Consider the following 19,607-nt stretch of genomic DNA (forward strand, 5'->3'; position numbering starts at 1 on the left):
AGGCCGGGCTGGTGGAATGGGTTTATTAATTATTTAGTACAACACAGATCTCTGTTACAGCAGGAGGGGCGGCTCGGAGCCGGGTGGCCCCCGAGGGTCCCCACGCTGCAGGTTAGACTGCATGCATCAGGCGGGCAGCATCCCGCCCCAGCCCCATGCGCAGGGCAGGACCCCGGCCCGACTCCCTGCCCTACGGCCGCCCCACGGCACCGGGACCCGCGCATGGGATGCAGCCGCGCCGCCCGCCTGGAGACACTCACACACACACACACACGCGCCCCTGTGGGCACGCGGCTCCGGCACGGCCGCCCCATCCCGGTGCCGTCCTGCCGGCAGCGGTGGGGTCTGGTGGCTGCACTCCCATCGCCTCCATCCCATCACGGCGTCTGTGCCCCCAGGCGCTTGGGCTTCAGGCTGCCCAGCAGGCTCTGCACGCCCTTGCGCACGGTGGAGCCCACGCGGCGTGCCACCGAGTCGGCGGGCGGCGCGGGGAGGCAGGAGCTGGAAGCCTGGGGCCGCGCATCCAAGCACTTCTGGTAGCGCAGCTGGGGGCAGCGGGTGAGAAGGAGTGGGGCGGGCGGGGGTGCGGGCCGAGTGGGGGCAACTCACCATGCAAGCAGCCTGCAGGGCCTCGCTCAGCCCCGCCGCGTTGGGCTCACACCACACCATGTGGCAGCGGAACGCGCCGGGCGCGCTGGCCATGATGAAAGCGAAGGAGCGCACGTCTCTGCCCACACCCATGAACGAGAGGAACCGCACGCGGCATTCGCACAGCACCGCCTCTGTCTGCAGGAACAGCACCGGGATTGAGGACGGCACGGGGATGGGGATGGGAGCGGGGATGGGAACGCAGCCATCGCACCTGCTCGTGGGTGATGGTGAGAGTGGCAGGCGCCACGTTGACCACAATGGGCGTCCAGTGCTCTTTGCTGCTGGTGGCCAACGCCGCCTCCAGCGCCGCGTTGATGACGTCCATGCCTGGAATGGGCACCCGGGGGGGATCGGGGGGTGCAGGAGGCTCCCCACCCCGTGTGCACCTTCGGGGCACCCCAACCCTGCCTCTGCCTCGCCCCAGGGCTCACCCACGGGTTTGGCGACGGGGACGCAGCCCAGGTAGCAGACGGGGAACTTCTGCACCACCTCACTTTTGGGCGCCGGGAACTCCACTGCAGGCACGGCACAAAGTCACCATGTGCATCATCTGCCCCCCACACACACCTCGTTCCCAGCGGCCCCCATCCAGCCTGCCCCACGTACCCACCCACCCTGAGTCCCCAGGCCCCCACTGCACCGCACCCTGGAAGGGGATCTCCACCATCCTGGAGGCGTCCACAGAGAGGCCGTTAGCCAGCGCCCGGGCACTTCGCCGTTCTACCATGATCTGGGGGGAGCAGGGGGCCGTGGCCCCGTGGCTCCATCACACTGCAGCCCCAATCTCCATCCCTGCTGTAGGGGCGGCAGGTTGGGGCTCACCTGGGAGCAGACCTCGTGCAGGCTGGTAGCGATGTCCTTGGCAGGGGCCTCGCAGCGGAAGACGTGGCACTTGAGCATCTGCGTCAGCTGGTCCCGCGCCACGTAGGCGAAGTCCCTGCAGGGAAGGGCTACCTACACTCAGGGCCCCCCCCCCACCACACCCCAGGGCCCCACAATTCCCGTCCACCGCCGAGCCCCCAGCGCAGCACGATGCGGGCAGGGGCTGGGGTTGTGGTGCTGCCCTACCTCTCCCTGGGTGCCCAGCCAGAGCAGCAGGAGAGAGCCAGAGAACAGAGTCAGCGAGGCCAGGTGTGCCGCCACCCCAAAGCACAGAGCCCGGCACCCAGCCCACAAGGCTCCCACCCAGCCCAGGACCCCTCACCCTCAATGCACAGGACCCCCCAGCAAGCACGTGGATCTCCCACATCCTGCTTATATGGGACCCCCCACACCCTGCATCCTACATGCGAACAGATGCACCAGCACCCAGCACTCTGCATGCACAGGACTCCCCCAAACCCTCCAGGTGCACAGACACACCCCAGGTCCTGTGCAATGCCCACCCCCTGCACTCAGGCACCCCTATTTATCCCCCAGCAGACCTCACACAGGCACCGAGTGCCCCTTCCACATGCCCAGAAGATCCCACACAGCCCTAGACATGCTGTCCCCACCACAAGTCCCCATTCCCCCACCTGCCACTGTCGCGTCCCACACCCCAGACACGGATGCTGGCCACAGGCTGTGCATGCAGCAGGCTCTGGTCCTGCGGGTCCACCAGCTTCAATGTCTGGCTCTGCAGGAGCAGCAGCATGGCCCGGCCCTGGGAGGGCAACATCACGCTAAGGGGAGGTGTGGGCTGTGGGCAGCGTGGGCTGGGGATGTGGAATGCGTGGGGGGCACTCACCCCCCCCCATGCGCCGGGTGCGTCGTGCTGGTGCAGGGACAGCTGGCGGATGCAGTTGTTGACAGCAACGCTGCTCCTGCCAGGTGCCAACTCCTCCTCACTCATCTCCACCCAGCCCAACGAGCGCACGGCGAAGCTCTGCGGGGCAGGGAGAGGTGGACAAGGCCCGGCCCCCACAGCCCCACACAGTGAGGGCAGCACTGAGCCTTCCCCACAGCACTGACAGCACTGCGCCCCTGTGACGCTGGGGCAGGGGGAGCTGGGCAGGAGCCTCCCAACAGGTGAGGGCAGCGCTCAGCCTCCACTACCACCACCTACCTTAGAGCCAGGCTCATTCTCTTCAGCCAGAGTCATGCTGCAAGAGTGAGGGTAGCTGTCACCATGTGCAACCGGCTGCCAGCACCTGCTCCTGGCATCAGCCCAAGCACCCGGCTGCTGTGCCCCAGCTCGGTCCCTGCAGCCCCCACCTGCCACCCAGCGAGGCCGGGTCCGGTGCCAGTGGCTCCACATCCTGTGTTCCAGGCTCACCATCCACCTCCTCCTCAGCCGTGGGGTCCTGTGGGAGCACAGGGGATATCAGGGCTGGGCACGGTGACCTCCCCCCCCTCCCCAAGACAGCCACTCACCTTCCAGAAGTCGCTGTCATCAAAGCGCTCAGCCGGGGCAAAGCCAGTCCAGGCGAGCTGCAGGCAGAGAGGGCAGCTCAGTTCCACGCTGTGCCATGGGGCAGCCCCCCACTCACCCCCCACTGGTCCCCCACTCACCGACTGCTCCTCGCAGGGGGTGCTGCCCCCTGAGCCACGCGCCAGCCCTGCTGGTGGCTCCCACTGCGTGGTGCCGGTGGGGATGTGCCAATAATAGGTGCCCGAGGTGTCCTGCACCCGCATCCATCCCGCAGGCAGGTCAGAGTCTGTCTCAAAGGAGTTGCGGGTCCAGAAGGAATCTGGGGGGGTGGGAGGGGCGGGGGTGAGGCTGTGTGTCCCCACCAAGCCAGGCAGGGCACAGGGCCCTGCTGCATGAGGAAAGGGCACAACCAGACCACGGCCCCCTATCGTGAAGGGTCCTGGGGGCTGTGGGGTGGCCCCATTCCACTCCACCCCACCCCATCCCCATCCCAGTCCATCCTTGTCCCATCCATCCCCATCCTGGTCCATCTCCATCCCTCACCTGCCCACCCCAGCCCTGGCGTTTCCCCAGCAACTGCTGACGGCATCGCCAGGGGAAGCACCAACAGGGGGTGGGATGTGCAAATGAGGGGGCTGGGATAAGGCTATGGGGACAGAGAAATGGGGACGGGGCTGAAGAGGTGGGTCATGGCAGAGAAGGGTGCTGAGGGACAGTGAGGGCACAGCAGGAATGATGTGAGTGGGGACAGCATGGGGACACAGCACAGATGAGTCTTTGGGTGCACAGCACAGCCTGAGCAAGGCAGTGCAGGGGGTATGAACTGGGCAGGGCCTAGGGGGCAATGCTGTGCTGTGGGCTGGGGGCACAGGTCACAGTGGGGCTGGGGCAGGGAGATGAGGCCATGCAGGCAAGGGCCTGGGATAGGCAGAGCAGGGCAAGGTGTGCTCTGGAGCCAGGGCTGGTGGGGCAGAGCATCAGGCCTGAGGAGGGGAGTGGAGGGCTGGGGGCCAGAGGACTGAGCATCAGGGCTAGGGTCACAGGGCAGAGCATTGAGCCCAGGGCCATGGAACTGTGTGTGGGTTTGGGGGGAGCAGAGCATCAGGAGCAGCTCCTGCAGGCTGCAGGGCAGTGCAACATAGAATCATAGAATCGTAGAAACACAGAATCACAGAATGGCCTGGGTTGCAAAGGAGCACAATGCTCATCCAGTTCCAACCCCCTGCTGTGTGCAGGTCGCCAACCAGCAGACCAGGCTGCCCAGAGCCACATCCAGCCTGGCCTTGAATGCCTGCAGGGATGGGGCATCCACAGCCTCCTTGGGCAACCTGTTCCAGTACTCACCACCCTCTGGCTGAAAAACTTCCTCCTCATATCCAACCTAAACCTCCCCTGTCTCACTTTAAAGCCATTTCCCCTTGTCCCACAGCATCGGGATGTGGGGCAGCAGATGGGGTTGCGGGGCAGCACGTGGGGCCGGGGGCTGCAAGACACAGCAGGGGGAGCTGGAGAGGAGCGCGGGGCCCACCTGCATCATCGGGAGAGCTGCCGGCCGGGCTGCCCTGGCTGAGCGTGGCCCAGCTGGAGTCCTCATCGCTGGCCGTGCCGCTGCGGGGCCCGAAGAGGCGGCTGGCACTACGGCCGGGTTCCCGCAGCGCCCGCTCCCCGCTGGGCTCCGACTCCCCCGTGGTCGGGTCGCTCTGCACCGGCGTGGAATCGCCGTCCTCATCCTCGTCCTCTTCTTCCTCGTCCTCCTCCTCCTCGTCCTCGATCAGCGGCGCTCCCCCCGCGGCGGCGTTGCGGGCGTTGCGGGCGCTCAGCTCCGATTGCTCGGGGGGAGGCCGCACTTCGTTGCGGTTCTGATCGCGTTCGGCCGCCCGGCGCTGCAGGTTCTGCCCGTCCTTCAGCCATTTGGTGCTCGGGGGCTCCTCGGGGGGGGGCAGCGCCTCGGGGGGGCCGCGCAACGCCAGGCTCAGCCCCGCCGGGCCCACGCAGCTGTTATCGTTGGCCACATCGCTGCGTTTGCTCAGCGACCCCGACATGGTGGGGCCTGGGGGGGCGGTTGGAGGTGCGGGAGGGGGGGGTTGGATCAGCGCGGGGCTCCCCCGTCCCGCACCGCCCCCCCCCAAAACCCCGCACCGCCCGGCTCTCACCTCCGTGCTGCGGCTCCTACAGCCCCCGCGGCGCCGGCAGCTCCGCGTCCATCGGGCCTACGGGGGGCAGCGGGGCAGAGGGTGACCCCCCCGCGGTCCCCCCCCGCCGCATCCCCGCTACCCCCCCGCATCGCCCCCCCGCACTGCGGCACCCCCCCACCCCCACTCGCCGCACGGTCCCGCGGGGCGGCCCCGGGGAACGGGGGGGGGGGGAGGAGGGAGCGGCCCCGGTTCGGCCCCTCCGGTACCTGCGGCGGCTCCGCTGCCGGGGGGGTGCGGGGGGGATCGGCTTCCGCTTCCGAGTGCGGGGCGGAGCGGTGCGGAGTGTCACCGAGTGAGATGCTGCGGGGCGGCACGGCGCGGAACGGCGCGGAATGGCACGGAATGGCACGGAAAGGCACGGAATGGCACGGCACGGCTTAGCGCGGCATGGCATGGCATGGCACGGAATGGTACAGAATGGCACAGAATGGCACGGCGTCGCACGACACAGCTTGGCACGGCACGGCATGGCATGGCATAGCATGGCACGGCACGGGATAGTGCAGAACGACACGGCATGGCATGGCATACAGACAGCACGGCATGGCACGGCACGGCACGGAATGGCATGGCACGGCACGGCATGGCACGGCATGGCACGGCAGAGCATGGAGAGCTGCGGCACGGAGGGAGCTGGGATGGCACCATAGCGGCAGCTCGGTCCGGTTCGGCCCGGCACCGAACAGCGGAGGGCGGCACTGAGCAGCGCCGCTCGGCACGGCACGGCACGGCAATGCTGTGCACAACCGCTGCTAGGACGGGAAATTTCTCGTATCCAGCCTGAACACACATGGCCCAGTACAGCTCAGTACAGCCCAGTACAGTCCAATACAGCCCAATGCAGTCTAGTACAGTCCAGTACCACCCAACACAGCCCAGCACAGCCCAATAGAGCCCAGTACAGCCCAGTACACCCAGTGCAGCCCAATACTGCGCAATACAGCCCAATATGGTCCAATACAGCCCAGTGCAGCCAAACAAAGCCTGATACAGCCCAACACAGCCCAGTACAGCACAATAGAGCCCAGTACAGCCCAGTACAGCTCAGTACAGCCCAGCTGTGCTGAACCCCTCCTGCCCCCACACTGAGGCACAGACAGAACAAGGCAGGGGCTCCATAGCCTTTATTGCACCCTGTGGGGTGGGGGGGCTGCGCTCACTGTGTGCAGTGGAACAGATCGGCAGCGATGCTGCGGGGGGCTGTGGGCGAGCGGGCGGCCAGCAGCTCAGCCACGTCCTTGTAGAGATGGTAGCTGCCCTCATGCAGCAGGTAGATGCCGTCAGCTGTGCACATGGCCCCGTCCACGCCATCGTGGGGCAGAGGCTGAGGCTCATCTGCACGCCGTGGGCTCTGCGTCAAGTCCACACGCCGCACGCGGTCCCCTGTGGACACAGCACCGTCACCCGGAGCCACAGGGACCCCCATGCTGCCCCCACCCGGCCCCACACATCCACTGCCCACCTGTGATGACGTAGAGCTCCGTGGATCCGGGGCAAGTAAAGGCGGCATCTGCCTTGGGGACGCCCAGCTCCTCCTGCAGAGCCCGTGGGTACCCCTCGACCTGCTGGTGGCCGCCTCTACCCGACAGGTAGATGAAGACCTGCGAGCCCTGTGGAGAGTGGGTGGGCATCAGTGGGCATAGGGTCAGAGTGGGACTGGGGTGGGATGGGCATGGGGACAGGGATTGTTGTGGATGGGCACAGGCATTCATGGGCATGGGTGGACACAGGAACGTGGGGTCAGGCAGTGGGTGGGCACAAGATAGGAATGGTGTGGGAACAGGAAATCAAGAACAGTCAGGGCTGTGGGGCTGCCCATGGATGGGGCCAGTTCTGGCATGAGTTGGAGGTACCATGGAAACAGACAGGCCTGGAGAAGCACAGCTATGGAGGGACACTGCTGTGCCACCACCCCCTGCCTTTCTCCTGGCAGTGGCATCCCAAAGGCCCAGTGCCAGGCAATGTCCCCAGGCAGCACTGTCCCTGAGGGGGGCCCACCTGGATCAGATACATGCGCTTATCCCAGGAGAAGGCGGCATCCACGTCACCCTGCAGGCCCGGCCAGCTGTGTGCCTGCGGCCACGCGTGCCACCCATCCTTCCAGGAGTCCAGCCGGAATGACAGCCCACCTGCAGAACACATCAGCACCACGGCCCCACAGCCCACAGCCCCTCACAGACCCCTGTGCCCCTCACCACGGAAGGCGTAGATGCGGCCACTGTCATCAGAGGTGATGGCGTGGAAGGGCTGCCCACTGCAGCGGTCACCAGCATCACCCCATGAGGCGTTCCCATGTCCGTGACCTGCAGGTTGGAGGCAGTGCTGACACGGGTCAGGGAATGGGATGGTGATGGGAAGGGGATGGGATGGAGATGGAGATGGAGATGGAGATGGAGATGGAGATGGAGATGGAGATGGAGATGGAGATGGAGATGGAGATGGGGGGGGGGGGAATGGGATGGGGATGGGGACAGGATGGGGATGGCAATGGGGACAGGATGGGGATAGGATGGGGATGGGGATGGGGATGGGATGGGGATGGGGGATGCCATATTGCCAGCGGGGTCCCCATTGTATGGAGGGGACCTCAGAGTGCCTTGGCCACCCTGGGGCTGGGTCCCAGAGCTCTGCAGGAGGGGGTCCCCAGGGTGTTGGTCACAAGAGTGGGTAATGAGGGTGCAGATCTTTGGACTGACACCCCAAGGGTCAATCTGTTGGATGGTCCCCAGGGTGGGTCTCCAGAGCAGGTCCCCAGGATGTATTCCCAGTACATGGCTCCCCAGGGTGGGTCCCCAGGATGTGTCCCCAGAGCGAGTTCCCAAAGTGCATCCCCAGTATGTGATTTCTCAATATGTCTCCAATATGTGGGTCCCCAGGGTGGGTCCCTGGGTTGTCACAAGGCTGCAGATCCCTGGGACAGCCCCAGGGGAGCCTCACCTCTGCCAGGGCAGGGGATGAAGTAGTCACGGAGATCACGGGGGTACCCGGGGAGCACCTCCCCAGTGTGGGGTTTGAACTGGTGGAACTGGGTGCCCTGCAGGCAGTAGTAGCGCTCCAACCAGCGCAGCGCCGCGTCGCACTGCCCCGGCTTCAACCAAGGGCGTTCCTTCGTCATCCGCAGCTCCAAGTCAAAGGAGAACACCTTATCCCCTGTGCGCGGGAGCAGAACGGCTTGTATGGCACAGCACGGCTCATATGGCACAGCACAGGTCATATGGGGCAGCACGGCTCATATGGTGCAGCATGGCTTGTATGGTGTGGCACTGCCACGCAGCCCCAGGCACCCCACAGCCGCCCACACTGCGCTCACCCTTGAAGAAGAGCATGGTCTCCCCACCACACTCCTCAGGGTGACACTCCACAGCAGCATCCAGATCTCCAGGGACCCCTGGGAACTCATCCCCAATGCGCCGAGGGAAATTGGGGCGCAACTGCCCCTCAGCATAGGACCAGACCTTCTCACCCTGCAATGAACCCCACAGCTTCAGCTCTCAGCTCTGGCCAGCTCCATGGGAATGGCCCTAGGAGAGATCCCCAGCACTCAACCAACAGGTCAGAGCCTCGGGACCACCCATCTCATGGGCAGCCCAGGGATGTGGACACAGGGGCAGCCCCCCAGCATCCAGGAGCAGCCCAGGCCAGGACCTCAAGTCTGGGATGCCCAGCCTGGGACTTCCCACCCCAGAACCACCAGCTTGGGACTCCCCAGCTCAGACCCCCAGCCCAGGACCTTCAGTCTGAGATTCCCAGCCTGAAAATCCCAACACCAGCACCCCCAGCTCAGGACCCCCTTGCCCATCTGTGCCTGGAAGAGGTAGAGGCTCTGGTGCTCCTCGGGGTGATCCTGGCGGTGGATGCGCAGCGCTGCGTCCACAGGGCCCTCCAGCTCAGGCCAGGACTCAGACAGGGGGCGGCTGTGGGGCTGGGGTCTCTTCCACGAGATTTCCCACACGTCCCCTCCTGGGGAGGAGCACCATGCTACCCCACAGCACTGTTCCACAGCCAACCTGGCCCACCTCCACCCCTCATTTATCCACATTCCCTATATCCCCTGATCCCTACAGACCCCATCTCCCCCCATTTCCCCCACACACCATCCCCCCACACACCCCATTCTCTCCCAGACTCCAGTGCCACATCGCCCCACACCTCCCACATCCCCTCCTATCCTCTCCTTCCCACACTCCATTTATCCAACAGCCCATTACCCCTTTCCAGTGCCCCCTCCATCTGCCCCTGACCACATTTCTCCCCACACCCCCCAGCTCCCACCCCACACCCTCAGCCCCCTTCCTACCTCTGAAGAAGAGCATGGTGCCATTCTCGCTCAGCGTTGCAGCGTCGAAGCCGCCCTCATCCCCGCAGATCTGGGCCAGGGCTGCAAGGAGGGGCTCAGATTGGCACAGACCCCCCCGGGTGCCGCCTGCAGCTCCACGGCACCCGCTGCGACCCTTCCACCTTCCCCCCACAGTTCTCACCGGTGTCGTTGCCGGAGGTCTCAGCCCCATGGGGGTGCCCATCTCCATGTGCGTGGGGTTTGTGCTGAGTCCTGGGGGTGGGCAGCACCAAAGGTTATGGCACAGCCCCCACACTGAAGGAACACAAACGGACCCCCGGCTCCCGAAGCCCACCCGCCCTACACATCCTCCCTACGCATCCCCCTCCCCTATTGCAGTTCTGTATGCAGCCAACGCTCCGTGCAAACCCCCCTCCCCCCGTCCTCCTGCAGCCCCAACGCCCTTTGCACTCCCGCCCCATTTTCGCCCCGTTGCCCCTTACTCACAGCGGCCGTCCGTCCACCAGGACCAGCAACGCCGCGAGGCACAGCGCGGCCGCGGACCCCTCCATGGTGTGCGGTGCAGCTCCGCCGCCGCCGCCGCTTTAAATGCGCTCCGCGAGGGGGGGGGGACACGACGACACCTCGCACCACCTCCGGACCCATTGCACAACGCGGGTGGGTCACGGCCGGGCACGGACACACCATGGCAGCGCAGGTAGGGCTGGAGCCGTCCCAACCGCTTCCTATCAACACCCTCCCTCAACCCCCCCCCCGCCCCGTACTGGGAAATGCCGCTGTTTGCTCGGGAACTGGGAGGGGGAGGGGGAGGGGGGAGCGCGGGAGGACAGCGCGACCCACAGCGGGACACGGCGAACCCATAGCCCCGCATCCGGACCGGGGGTCCCGCATGCCCTCTCCTCCCTCCCCCTTCCCCCCACCCGCACCATTCGGCCCCGACGGGCGCTGCCGGCTGCCTCCCCCCCCTCTCCCCCTCCCCCGATACTGTCCTCTCCGAACATTTCTGTATTTCTTTATTATGTATTGATTTGTACATACACCGCGCGTGGGGGCTGCGGGCCTCCCTGCTCCCCCCGCCCCGGCCTCCCCCCACTCCCCCCATCACGCACCCCGGGAGCATCACCGCGCCATGGGGAGAGGGGGGGGGGTGAGAGAGGTAACGGCTCTGCTCCGCGCCGCGCAGGGTTAAAGTGCAGCGCGGGGGGGGCAGAACCGCAGAGCGCCGTGCGGGGTCACTGCAGGTAGCGGTATGCCTTGAAGCAGTGGTTGCCCGAGTCCGCCACCACCACGTGGCCGTCCGACGTGAGCGCCAACCCCTGCGGGCCGTACAGCGGATCCGCCGCCGTGTTGATGTAGGACAGGAACGACCCCGCGCTGTCAAACACCTGCGGGACCCCCACGATGTGACACCAACGCCGGGAGCGGCATCCGTCCTGTGCCTGCGGCCCCCGCCCCTCCCATGGCTCGCTATGGGCACCACATCCATCCCTGCACCTCCACCCCCACGGCAAACACCCACCCGTCCCCTACAGCCCTCCATGGGCACACACCCATCCATCCCCTTTAGCTCCCCATGGGCACACACACACCCATCCACCAAAGCTCACCATGGACACATACCCATTCATTTCTTATAGCCCTCCATGGGCATGCCTTCACTCATCCCCTTTAGCCCCCCACGGAAACACCCACCCATCCCCTATAGCCCCCATGGGCACACACCAACACATCTTCTACAGCCCCCCATGGGCACGCCCTCACTCATCCCCAATAGCCCCCCATAGACACACACCCATTCATCCCCTATAGCCCCCCACGGGCATGCCCTCACTTACCCTTACAGCTCCCCGTGGACACACACCCACCCATGCCCCCGCATCAACCCATGCCTTTATATCCCCATGGGCACACTTCCCATGCCTGCTCAGCAGTCCCTGTGGGCACACAGACCCCAACCCCACCCCACCCTGTCCCTACACCAACTCTGCCCATGCTCTGCTCCCAACTGCCCCCATTAATGATCCCATGACCTCAACAATTCTACCATTCTACTGTTGGATTTGATGGTCTTAGTAAGCTCTTGCAACCTTAACTCTAGTATGACACAGTCCCAATTTGGGACCACGCACTCCACTCCCTGCCCAGACCCCATCCCTGCCCAGACCCACTGCCAGCAATGGGCTGTGGGGGGAGGGGCAGGAACAGGGCAGGACCCACCTGGATGCGGCTGTTGCCCCAATCAGCCACGATGATGTTCCCATTGGCATCCACAGCCACACCGGTGGGCGCGTTGAACTGCCCATTGCCCTCCCCGTGCGACCCGAACTTGAAGAGGAACTCTCCATCTGCGTTGTACACCTGGGGAGGGGGTGTCACCAGGGGTGTCACCATGAGATGTCTCCATGGGGTGTCTCCACGGGGTGTCACCATGGGGTGTCTCCATGGGATGTCTCCATGGGGTATCACCAGGGGGTGTCACCACGGTGTGTCTCCATAGAGTGTCTCCATGGAATGTCACCAGGGAGTGTCACCATGGGATGTCACCATGGGGCCAAACATTGCAGGACATGGGGATGGGCACAGCCAAGCTGCTGTGTCACGCTCACCTTCACTGAGTGGTTGTGGAAGTCCGTCACCACGATTTCGTTCTTGTTGTTGACCGCCACGAAGTGTGGCCCTGGAGGAGCGGCACTGAGAGGGGCCGGGGGCACCGGGACCCCTCCGTGGGGTTAATGTGCGCGGCAGCGTTAGTGCAGGTGGTGCCTGGCCCTGGGGAGCACAGAGCTGGGGGGACCCAATGCCCGACCCGTGGAGCAGAACCCGGAGATGTGGCCAGGATCCAGGACTGGGATCTAGAACCCAAGCCCGGAGCCCGGCACCCAGAACCAAGTCCGAGAAACAGGACCGAGGACTAGGACCCAGAACTGGAGTCCTAAACCAAGAATCCGACACTCAGAACTGGAAGCCAGATCCCAGAACCTAGAAGTGGAACTCAGAGTCCAGTGTCAGAACCAAGACCCAGAACTGGGACCTAGAACCTTAGTCCAGGATCCAGAACTGGGATCCAGAATGGGAACCTAGAACTCAAGCCCAGAACCTTGCACCCAGAACCAGAATCCAAAACTTGAAACTAGAACTGGAGCCCGGAGCCCAGAACCAGATCTCAGAACTTGGACCCAGACCTCAGCCTTGGAACACAGCATTCAGAATCAAGACTGAAAATGAGAACCCAGAACTGGGACGCAGAACTAGAACCTAGAACACAAGGCCAGAAATCAGCATGCAGAACCCAGAATTGGAACCCTGAGCTTAGCTCCAGCACCAGAACTAGAACTAGAGACAAGATTCAGAACCAGGACCCAGAGCCTAGAAACCCTAAACCCAGCATGCAGCACCAGAATCAGATCTAGAACCTAGAACCAGGACCCAGAACCAAAACCCAGAACCTGAACTGACTCCAGAAGCCAGAACACGGAGCTGAAATCTGAGCCCAGAGCCCAGCCCAGCCTGATCTCCATCCCACCCCTGGGTGCTGCGGTGCCGCAGGTCGGCAGAGCTCAGTACTCACCCGGCCCCGAGCAGAGGCAGCCCAAGGCATGCAGTAAGGAGGAGGGCCGTGCCCATGGTATTACCATCGAGTGTACCTGCAAACTGCCGCTCGGCTGTGCCGCGGCTCCCGAACTTGGTGACCAGCTTGCCGTTGGACTGGAAGATGAAGACGCAGCACGCCTTGTTGTCCACCACAATGATGTGCCCGTTGCGATCCACCGCGACGCCCTTGGGGCCCAGCAGCCGCCCGGCGCCGATCTTCGTCTGCGGCAGGGATGGGCATCAAAAGGGCTCCCCGTGCCCGCGCCCCTCGGTCCGGCCCCCCCACCCCCCTCACCTTGAATTTGCCCTCGGGGGAGAAGATGCTGACCCAGCGGTTGTCATAGTCAGCAATGATGATGTCCCCGTTCATGTCCACGGTGACGCCGGTCGGGCGCTGCAGCTGCCCTGGGGAGCGGCCGCGCACACCGAAGCGCAGCCGGAACTGCCCCTCGTTGGAGAACACCTGGGGGGGTTGGGAAGGGGAGGGGTTAGCCGGGCCGAGGGCTGGGGGCCGGCAGGGGCCGGGGGCTCCTACCTGCACGCATTGGTTATTGCTGTCGGCCACCACGATGCGGCCGGTGCTGGAGGTGGAGATGCCCTGCAGGTTGGTGAACTCGCCCTTCTCGCGCCCGCGGCTCCCTGTGTGGGGACGCACAGCCGTCAGCGAGGCTCCGAGCCTCCGCCGCCCCGCAGCGCCGCCGCCGCTCACCCACGCGGAAGATGAGCTCGTCCTCGATGGGGTTCTCCTTCTTCTTGCCGCTGCTGTACATGCTGGAGGGCCGACGTACCGCCTTCTGCCGGATGTGCCCGCTGCTGGGCGACTTGACGCGGCGCTTCACGTCATCCGGGGACGGCGGCACGTCGCTGGCTTTGACGGCGCGCACACGGAAGGGGCTGCCACGGATGGGCTGCCCGTACAGCGCGATGGACAGCTGGAAGTCGCCCTCGGCGCGCGGCGTGTATAGCAGCTCGTAGGTCCCGTTCTTGTTATCCTGCACCTCGCTCTCAGCCGCGCCACCGTCCGGCCCCGTCACCACGAAGCGCAGGCAGGCGCTGCCGCTGCGCACCAACTCGCCGTCCTTGTCCTTGGTGGTGACGCTGAGCGAAGCGGGCTGCCCCACCACCGCGTGCCGCAGCCCCTCGCCCGTGGCCACCGTCTTGTGCGCCGTGGCGCTGGTGGTGATCAACACGCCCAGGTTGAGGATGGATTTGCGCACGCCGTCGGTCTCCACCACGTAATCCAGCTGGTCGTTCTCATGCGGGTGCTCGGGGAACTCCTGGCTGGCCAGAGCGCTCAGCCTCTCACTCATCTGCTTGCGCACCAGAAGCACCTCGGGCGCCGTGCCGTGGTGCAGAGCCTGCTCCGTGAACGCGCAGCTGCTCAGGATGTTCTCCTGGCCCTGGCGCAGCACCTCCAGCTGTGCCTGAAGCACCTGCAGACCGGGCGGCGTCAGCATCCCCGCGGTGCCGCGCAGCGCCGTGCTGCACCTCGCCGTGTGTGCCGCGGCACCGGGAGGAGGGCTACCTTCTGCTTGGCCCCGCAGATGGCCTCCAGGTCGCGCACCAGCAGCCCCTTGCGCTGCTGCAGGGCCCTCTCCAGCTCCTCGAAGGTGCTGCCGATCTCGGACACCGCCTCGTTCTTGCGCTCCACCAGCTGCTGGCTGATCTCCGACACCAGCGCGATGGCGGCCGCCAGCTGCGGGAGCCTGCGGAGCCGGCGCTGGGCACGGAGGGCGGCCGCCAGCCGGGCACCCCGCAAACCCCCCCACCCCACGCGCCCCTACCTGCCGCGGATGGCATCCAGCTGCTGCTGCAGGGCCGCCTTGTGCTGCTCCACCACGTCGCGCAGCGGCACGGTGACGTGCTCCCGGTGCTCCCCCTCGGTGCACTCGCGGCACATGGCGGTCTCGCAGGACTCGCAGTAGAACTCCATTACCTGCGGCAGCGGCGCTCAGGGCCCCCCCTTCGGCGGCACACCCGCCCCCCCCCCCCCGCCACCCACCTTGCCCTCGTGGTTGGGGCACGACAGGGGCTGCCCGGTGACGGCGCTGACGGGGTCCAGCCCCGGGCCAGGGTGGGGGCCGCGGCTGTCGGGGTCGCGCTGCAGCACTTCCATCAGGTTGGTGATGAAGAAGTTGTTCTGCAGGGCCGCCACGCCGCGCTCGGGCAGGATGGAGGTCTGGCGGCACACGGGGCAGGACAGGGTGAGGCTCTGGGGCGGGATATAGTTCTGGAGACACCTGGGGCAGAACGGGGACAACGAGAGGGTCAGGGCCGCCCGCGGGCAGCGAGCGGGGCGGTGGGCACCGGGATGGGGTGGGCAGGGGGACAAAGGCTGCACCACGGTGCACTGGGGGTCACGGATGGGATGGAGGGACGGGGCTGGGGAAAAGATGGACTGATGGGTGAACTGGAAGGCATGGAAGAAGGGGCTGGAAGGGTGGACAGAGATGGGGATGATGCACCACAGTGCTTCAGAGTGCACGGGACAGGACCAGAGGAAAGGGCCGGGGGAGCAGATGGACGACGGACAGACGGATGGATGGGGCTGTGACTTGGTGTAACAGGGTGTGTGGGACAGGGCTGGGGGAAGGACAGACAAACAAGGACTGTGATGGTGTGCACTGGGGTGCATGGGTGGGAGCAAGGGATGGGGCTGGGGGAATGGCAGATGGTGAGATGGACGGACAGACAGGGGCTGTGCCATGGTGCATCAGAGTGCATGTGGCAGGAGAGTGGGACAGGGCTGGGGGCCGGACAGGATGGGTAGGGCCACAGAAAGCTGGCCATGAGACCTCGACATGGGGCCACAGACAGACAGACAGATGGATAGATAGGACAGGGCTGTGCCAGACGGGAGCAGGGGAGTGCCAAGGGTGGGCAGGGGCCTGGGGGGGCACAGAGAAAGCAGATGTCAGTACAGAGCCCTCAGCCATGCTACAGCCCCCCCCTCCCCATCCAGACTCTGCACTGCAGGACAGGAACAACCAACCCTGCAGCCACAGCCCACACTATGGGGGCTATAGGGCCATGGGATCAGTGGGACCCCAGCTCCCAGGATGAGTGGAGTGGCCCCATCTTGTGCTGAAGACATGCAGGGGGATGCAGTGCTGCACAACTTGGAGGCAGCAGGGTACATCAGGGACACAGCAGGCAATGCAGCAGGGCACAGTGGGGACACAGTGGGGATGCAGGCTGGAAGCATTAGGAGTGCAGAAGGGATGCAGGGAGGCACAGCAGGACAGCAGGAATGCAGGCAGGCAATTTTTGGAGGCAGCAGAGATGCAGTGCAGGCTCAGCAGGACACAGAGGGACACGGCAGCTCCATCCTAGCTCCTGCAGGAGCTGCAGAAAGGAAGGGAATGCTGCGGGAGAAGGAGTGGGGCCCTGCAGGGATGCAGTGTGAGCGCTGTGGGGTGCAGTGACCACGCTGACCTGCAGGAGGTGCGGTGGGGGATGCATTGAGGATGCAGTACACGTGCAGTGGGATGCAGTAAGGGAGTGCAGTTGGGGTCAGCATGCAGCAGAGGGGCTCAAGCAGAGACACAGTGGGACACGGTGAGGACACAGTGAGGATGTAGTGGGTTTTGGGGGGCCCAGACACTCAGTGCAGGCACTGGGGGTGCAGTGAAGTCCTTCTCTCGCGAGAAGTCTTCAGGGAAAGTGCTTTGGTGGATGCAGTGCAGCACATGGGGGGGGGAAGGGGGAGGGAATGCAGTGGGGATGCAGCAAAGATGCAGTTGGATGCAGCAGGGCACAGCAGGAATGCAGTGTCGGAGATGCAGCAGGGCCAGCGTACAGCAGGGATGCAGTGAGGGTGTAGCAGAGGTGCAACAGGGATGCAGCAGGGATGCAATGGAGGTGCAACAAGATGCAGCAGGGATTAAGAGGGGATGCAGAGGGGATGCAGAGGGGATGCAGAGGGAGCAGCCGAGATGCGGTGCAATGCTGGGGGGCGGCGGGAGGGGCCTCACCTCTCACAGAAGGTGTGCAGGCACGGCAGCACCTTGGGGTTGCGGTAGCGGTCGAGGCAGATGCTGCACACCAGGAACTGTTTGTCAATCTGCCGCACCACCGGGCTGGCGTTGGCCTCCCGCTTCGCCATGGCGGCGTCCCCGAGGCCCCGCGGCGCTCAGCCTGCGGGCGGGGCTGTCAGTGCGCTCCGGGCCCCGCACCGCGCCCAGCCCCGCACCGCACCCGACCCCGCACCGCGCCTGGCCGCAGCCGCACCGCCGGCAAAAGGACCGCGGTTCCCGGGCCGGAGTGACCCCGCCCGCCCAGCAGCGCTCACCCCGCACCGCACAGCTGCCCCCGCAGCGCTCCCGCTCGCCCCGCGGCCGCCCCCTCCTCACACGCCGCACGCTCGGATTCCCCCGAGGGCACCGCCGCTCCCAGCGCCCCGCACCGCCCCGCACCCCCCCCGCCCCGCTCCGTTATCTCCCGGCCCCGCGTCCGCTCACGGCGCTGCGGCGGCCCCGCGGCTGCAGGCCCCGGCGCGGCCCCGCCCCGACGGCCATTGTGCAGGCCCGGCACCGCGACGTCACCACCCGCCCCGCCCCGGGGGGGGCGCGGGGCACCGGCACCGGGATGGCGCTGCGCTGCCCCCGCCCGCCGCCCTCGCCGCGGTGCTCACCCGCGCCCGCTCCCCCCAACCCGTGCCGCTCACCCCTCCCTCCCCCCCCGCTCAGCGCTGCCCGCTGCCCCGCACCCCGCTGCACCGCCCCACCCGTGCCGGCCGTGTCCCGGCCGCCCGCCCCGCCCCGCGGCCGCGCTGTCACCTTCAAGCCCGGCTCGGCTCAGCACGGCTCAGCCCCCGCCGCGGGCAGCCGGGGCCGGCGGGGCGGCAGCGCACATCGCCGCGGCTCGGCTCAGCCCGGCCCGGTTCGGTTCGGCCCGGCCCGGCGCGGCGGGGACTGCGCCAGGGCTGGGCGCGCTCCGCAGCCGCATCTGCCCGAGCGGCGCGCACCACTGCGGGGGGGTTGCGGCCCCGCGCGTCCCCCCGGCAGCGCGAGGGGAGCCCAACCCCCCCGTGACCGCCCCGCCGGGGCCCGCGGAGCGCGGAGAGCCGCTCGGAACCCGCGGTGGAAACGGCGCGAGGGGCACCCACGGGCGGCCACGGGAAAAGCGCACCAAGTGCCCCCTCCGCGCCCCGCCGATGGTCTCGCCCGGGCTGTGGCTCTGCAGTGGGGGGGGCTTCGGGCGCGCTCCCCGCATCCCCGGTACCCGGCGGTCGCCACGGCAACGGTATCCCGCTCCGAGCATCGCCGGGATGGTGGGGGGGGTGGGAGGTGAGGCTTCCGGAGAGTTCGTGTGGGGCGCGGAGCTCCCGACCCGACCGCCCTCGTCCCCATCTCTCCGTGCTGCCCCCGCTCACCTCCGCGGAGCCATGCGGGCACGGAGGTACCCCGGCCGGACCGGCAGTGCCGGTCCTGCAGAGCCCCTGAGAGCCGCCGCACCGCGGGCCTGGCCCGGAGTTGCCGCGGCGGAACCGGACGGGCAACATTCCTCTCACCGTCATCGGCACCGGCACTGCCCCACCGCCACCGCGAGGGACACGAAACCGGAGAGCCGGGGACAAATCTGCGGGGAAAGGAGAGCAGGGAATAGCAATTCCTTGATTTGGGCACTCCGTCCCACAGTCCTCACACCCAAGGCACGATGTTACGGACAGCTGGGCAAACAGCAAATACCCATGTGGGTGGGTGGACTCAGGATGGTGGCTCAGAGCTGTGCCCTGCCTGGAGCTGAGTGGCAGCGCAGCACCACGGGGCTCTGCCCTGGGCCCTCTTCTGCCAAACATCTACTCTGTGTGCATGGGGCACTGCCGGGAGCAAGGGATGGGATCGGCCCCTGCTCTGCTCACATCTGGACACCGCTACCGGTTTGGGGAAATGCAGGCGCAGAAAAGACTTGGCACACCGCCCCAGGTTCAAGGAGGGCCCTGGGGATGGAGTTCAGGATCCGAACATCAGGAAGCACTTCTGCACAGTGAGGTGGCAGAGAACGTCCACGTGCTGCCCACGGGCTGTGGAGTTTCCCTCCATGGAGATCTCCCAAAGCTGCCAGGACACGGAGCTGGGCGCTGCTCTGGGTGCCCCTGCTGGAGCAGTGTTGGGCCAGAAGCCCTGAGAGATCCCTCCCAGCCTCCACCAGCTGGGACTCTGGGAACGGTTGCCCTGCAAGGAGGGAGCTGCAGAGGGACCGGGGCTTGCTCAGCCTTAGGGAGGGCTTTGACCCAGCAGCAACCCACCAGCTCCCATGGGGAGGTTATGCACAGCCAGAGCCGGGCTCCGCACTGTGCTTCACAGCAGAACCAGAATCCACAGGCAGAGCTGGGGGTGCAGGGTTCAGGCTCCATCCAAGGAAAGGCTTTCCCCACATCCAGGCTGCCCACAGGCAGTGCACTCTCCATCTGTGCAGGTGTGTTCAGTACAAATTTGGGTAACTGCTGGATGTGCAGCCTGGTCTGACCCCACAGCTGACCCCACTGTGGATCTCTCAGGGTCCCACACCCCCCACA

The 19,607-nt window shown here is 66.0% G+C and overlaps 3 protein-coding genes across 7 annotated transcripts; all 3 read right to left on the reverse strand.

The window, feature by feature from the left end:
• Window positions 1-9: 9 nt before the first annotated feature.
• Window positions 10-5,873, reverse strand: APBB1 (amyloid beta precursor protein binding family B member 1). Of its 3 annotated transcripts, XM_031609603.2 has the most exons (15): window positions 5,406-5,845; window positions 5,158-5,214; window positions 4,533-5,054; window positions 3,145-3,323; window positions 3,007-3,063; window positions 2,848-2,936; window positions 2,699-2,735; window positions 2,381-2,518; window positions 2,169-2,296; window positions 1,474-1,588; window positions 1,297-1,381; window positions 1,083-1,166; window positions 863-978; window positions 610-786; window positions 12-545 (listed from the first exon to the last, which is right to left on the reverse strand). In XM_031609603.2, exons 3-15 carry the CDS (start codon window positions 5,044-5,046, stop codon window positions 378-380), a joined length of 1,887 nt encoding a protein of 628 aa, XP_031465463.1. In that variant the 5' UTR covers window positions 5,047-5,054; window positions 5,158-5,214; window positions 5,406-5,845; the 3' UTR covers window positions 12-377. The 3 variants fall into 3 exon arrangements, with proteins under 3 accessions (XP_089990463.1, XP_031465463.1, XP_031465464.1); XM_090134337.1 differs by having other exon boundaries at window positions 10-545; window positions 2,169-2,518; window positions 5,406-5,873; XM_031609604.2 differs by lacking the exon at window positions 1,297-1,381 and having other exon boundaries at window positions 407-545; window positions 5,406-5,857.
• A 432-nt stretch (window positions 5,874-6,305) lies between these two features.
• On the reverse strand, window positions 6,306-10,138 carry HPX (hemopexin). Its single transcript, XM_031609606.2, has 10 exons — window positions 9,983-10,138; window positions 9,678-9,748; window positions 9,497-9,577; window positions 9,005-9,159; window positions 8,510-8,663; window positions 8,137-8,349; window positions 7,395-7,502; window positions 7,198-7,328; window positions 6,662-6,809; window positions 6,306-6,582 (listed from the first exon to the last, which is right to left on the reverse strand). The coding sequence occupies exons 1-10, from the start codon at window positions 10,045-10,047 to the stop codon at window positions 6,356-6,358; spliced, it is 1,353 nt and encodes a 450-aa protein (XP_031465466.2). The 5' UTR covers window positions 10,048-10,138; the 3' UTR covers window positions 6,306-6,355.
• Window positions 10,139-10,514: 376 nt separating this feature from the next.
• TRIM3 (tripartite motif containing 3) lies at window positions 10,515-17,604 on the reverse strand. Of its 3 annotated transcripts, XM_090134338.1 has the most exons (12): window positions 17,543-17,604; window positions 17,062-17,205; window positions 15,090-15,327; window positions 14,872-15,023; window positions 14,613-14,793; window positions 13,797-14,520; window positions 13,623-13,726; window positions 13,383-13,550; window positions 13,141-13,309; window positions 12,103-12,173; window positions 11,714-11,854; window positions 10,515-10,881 (listed from the first exon to the last, which is right to left on the reverse strand). In XM_090134338.1, exons 1-12 carry the CDS (start codon window positions 17,602-17,604, stop codon window positions 10,729-10,731), a joined length of 2,307 nt encoding a protein of 768 aa, XP_089990464.1. In that variant the 3' UTR covers window positions 10,515-10,728. The 3 variants fall into 3 exon arrangements, with proteins under 3 accessions (XP_089990464.1, XP_031465479.1, XP_031465482.1); XM_031609619.2 differs by lacking the exon at window positions 17,543-17,604 and having other exon boundaries at window positions 10,516-10,881; window positions 13,129-13,309; window positions 17,062-17,351; XM_031609622.2 differs by lacking the exon at window positions 17,543-17,604 and having other exon boundaries at window positions 10,518-10,881; window positions 17,062-17,350.
• Window positions 17,605-19,607: the final 2,003 nt, after the last annotated feature.

The sequence above is a fragment of the Phasianus colchicus genome, chromosome 1 (genome assembly GCF_987193195.1).
Source record: "Phasianus colchicus chromosome 1, bPhaCol1.hap1.1, whole genome shotgun sequence".
Taxonomy (NCBI): domain Eukaryota; kingdom Metazoa; phylum Chordata; class Aves; order Galliformes; family Phasianidae; genus Phasianus; species Phasianus colchicus.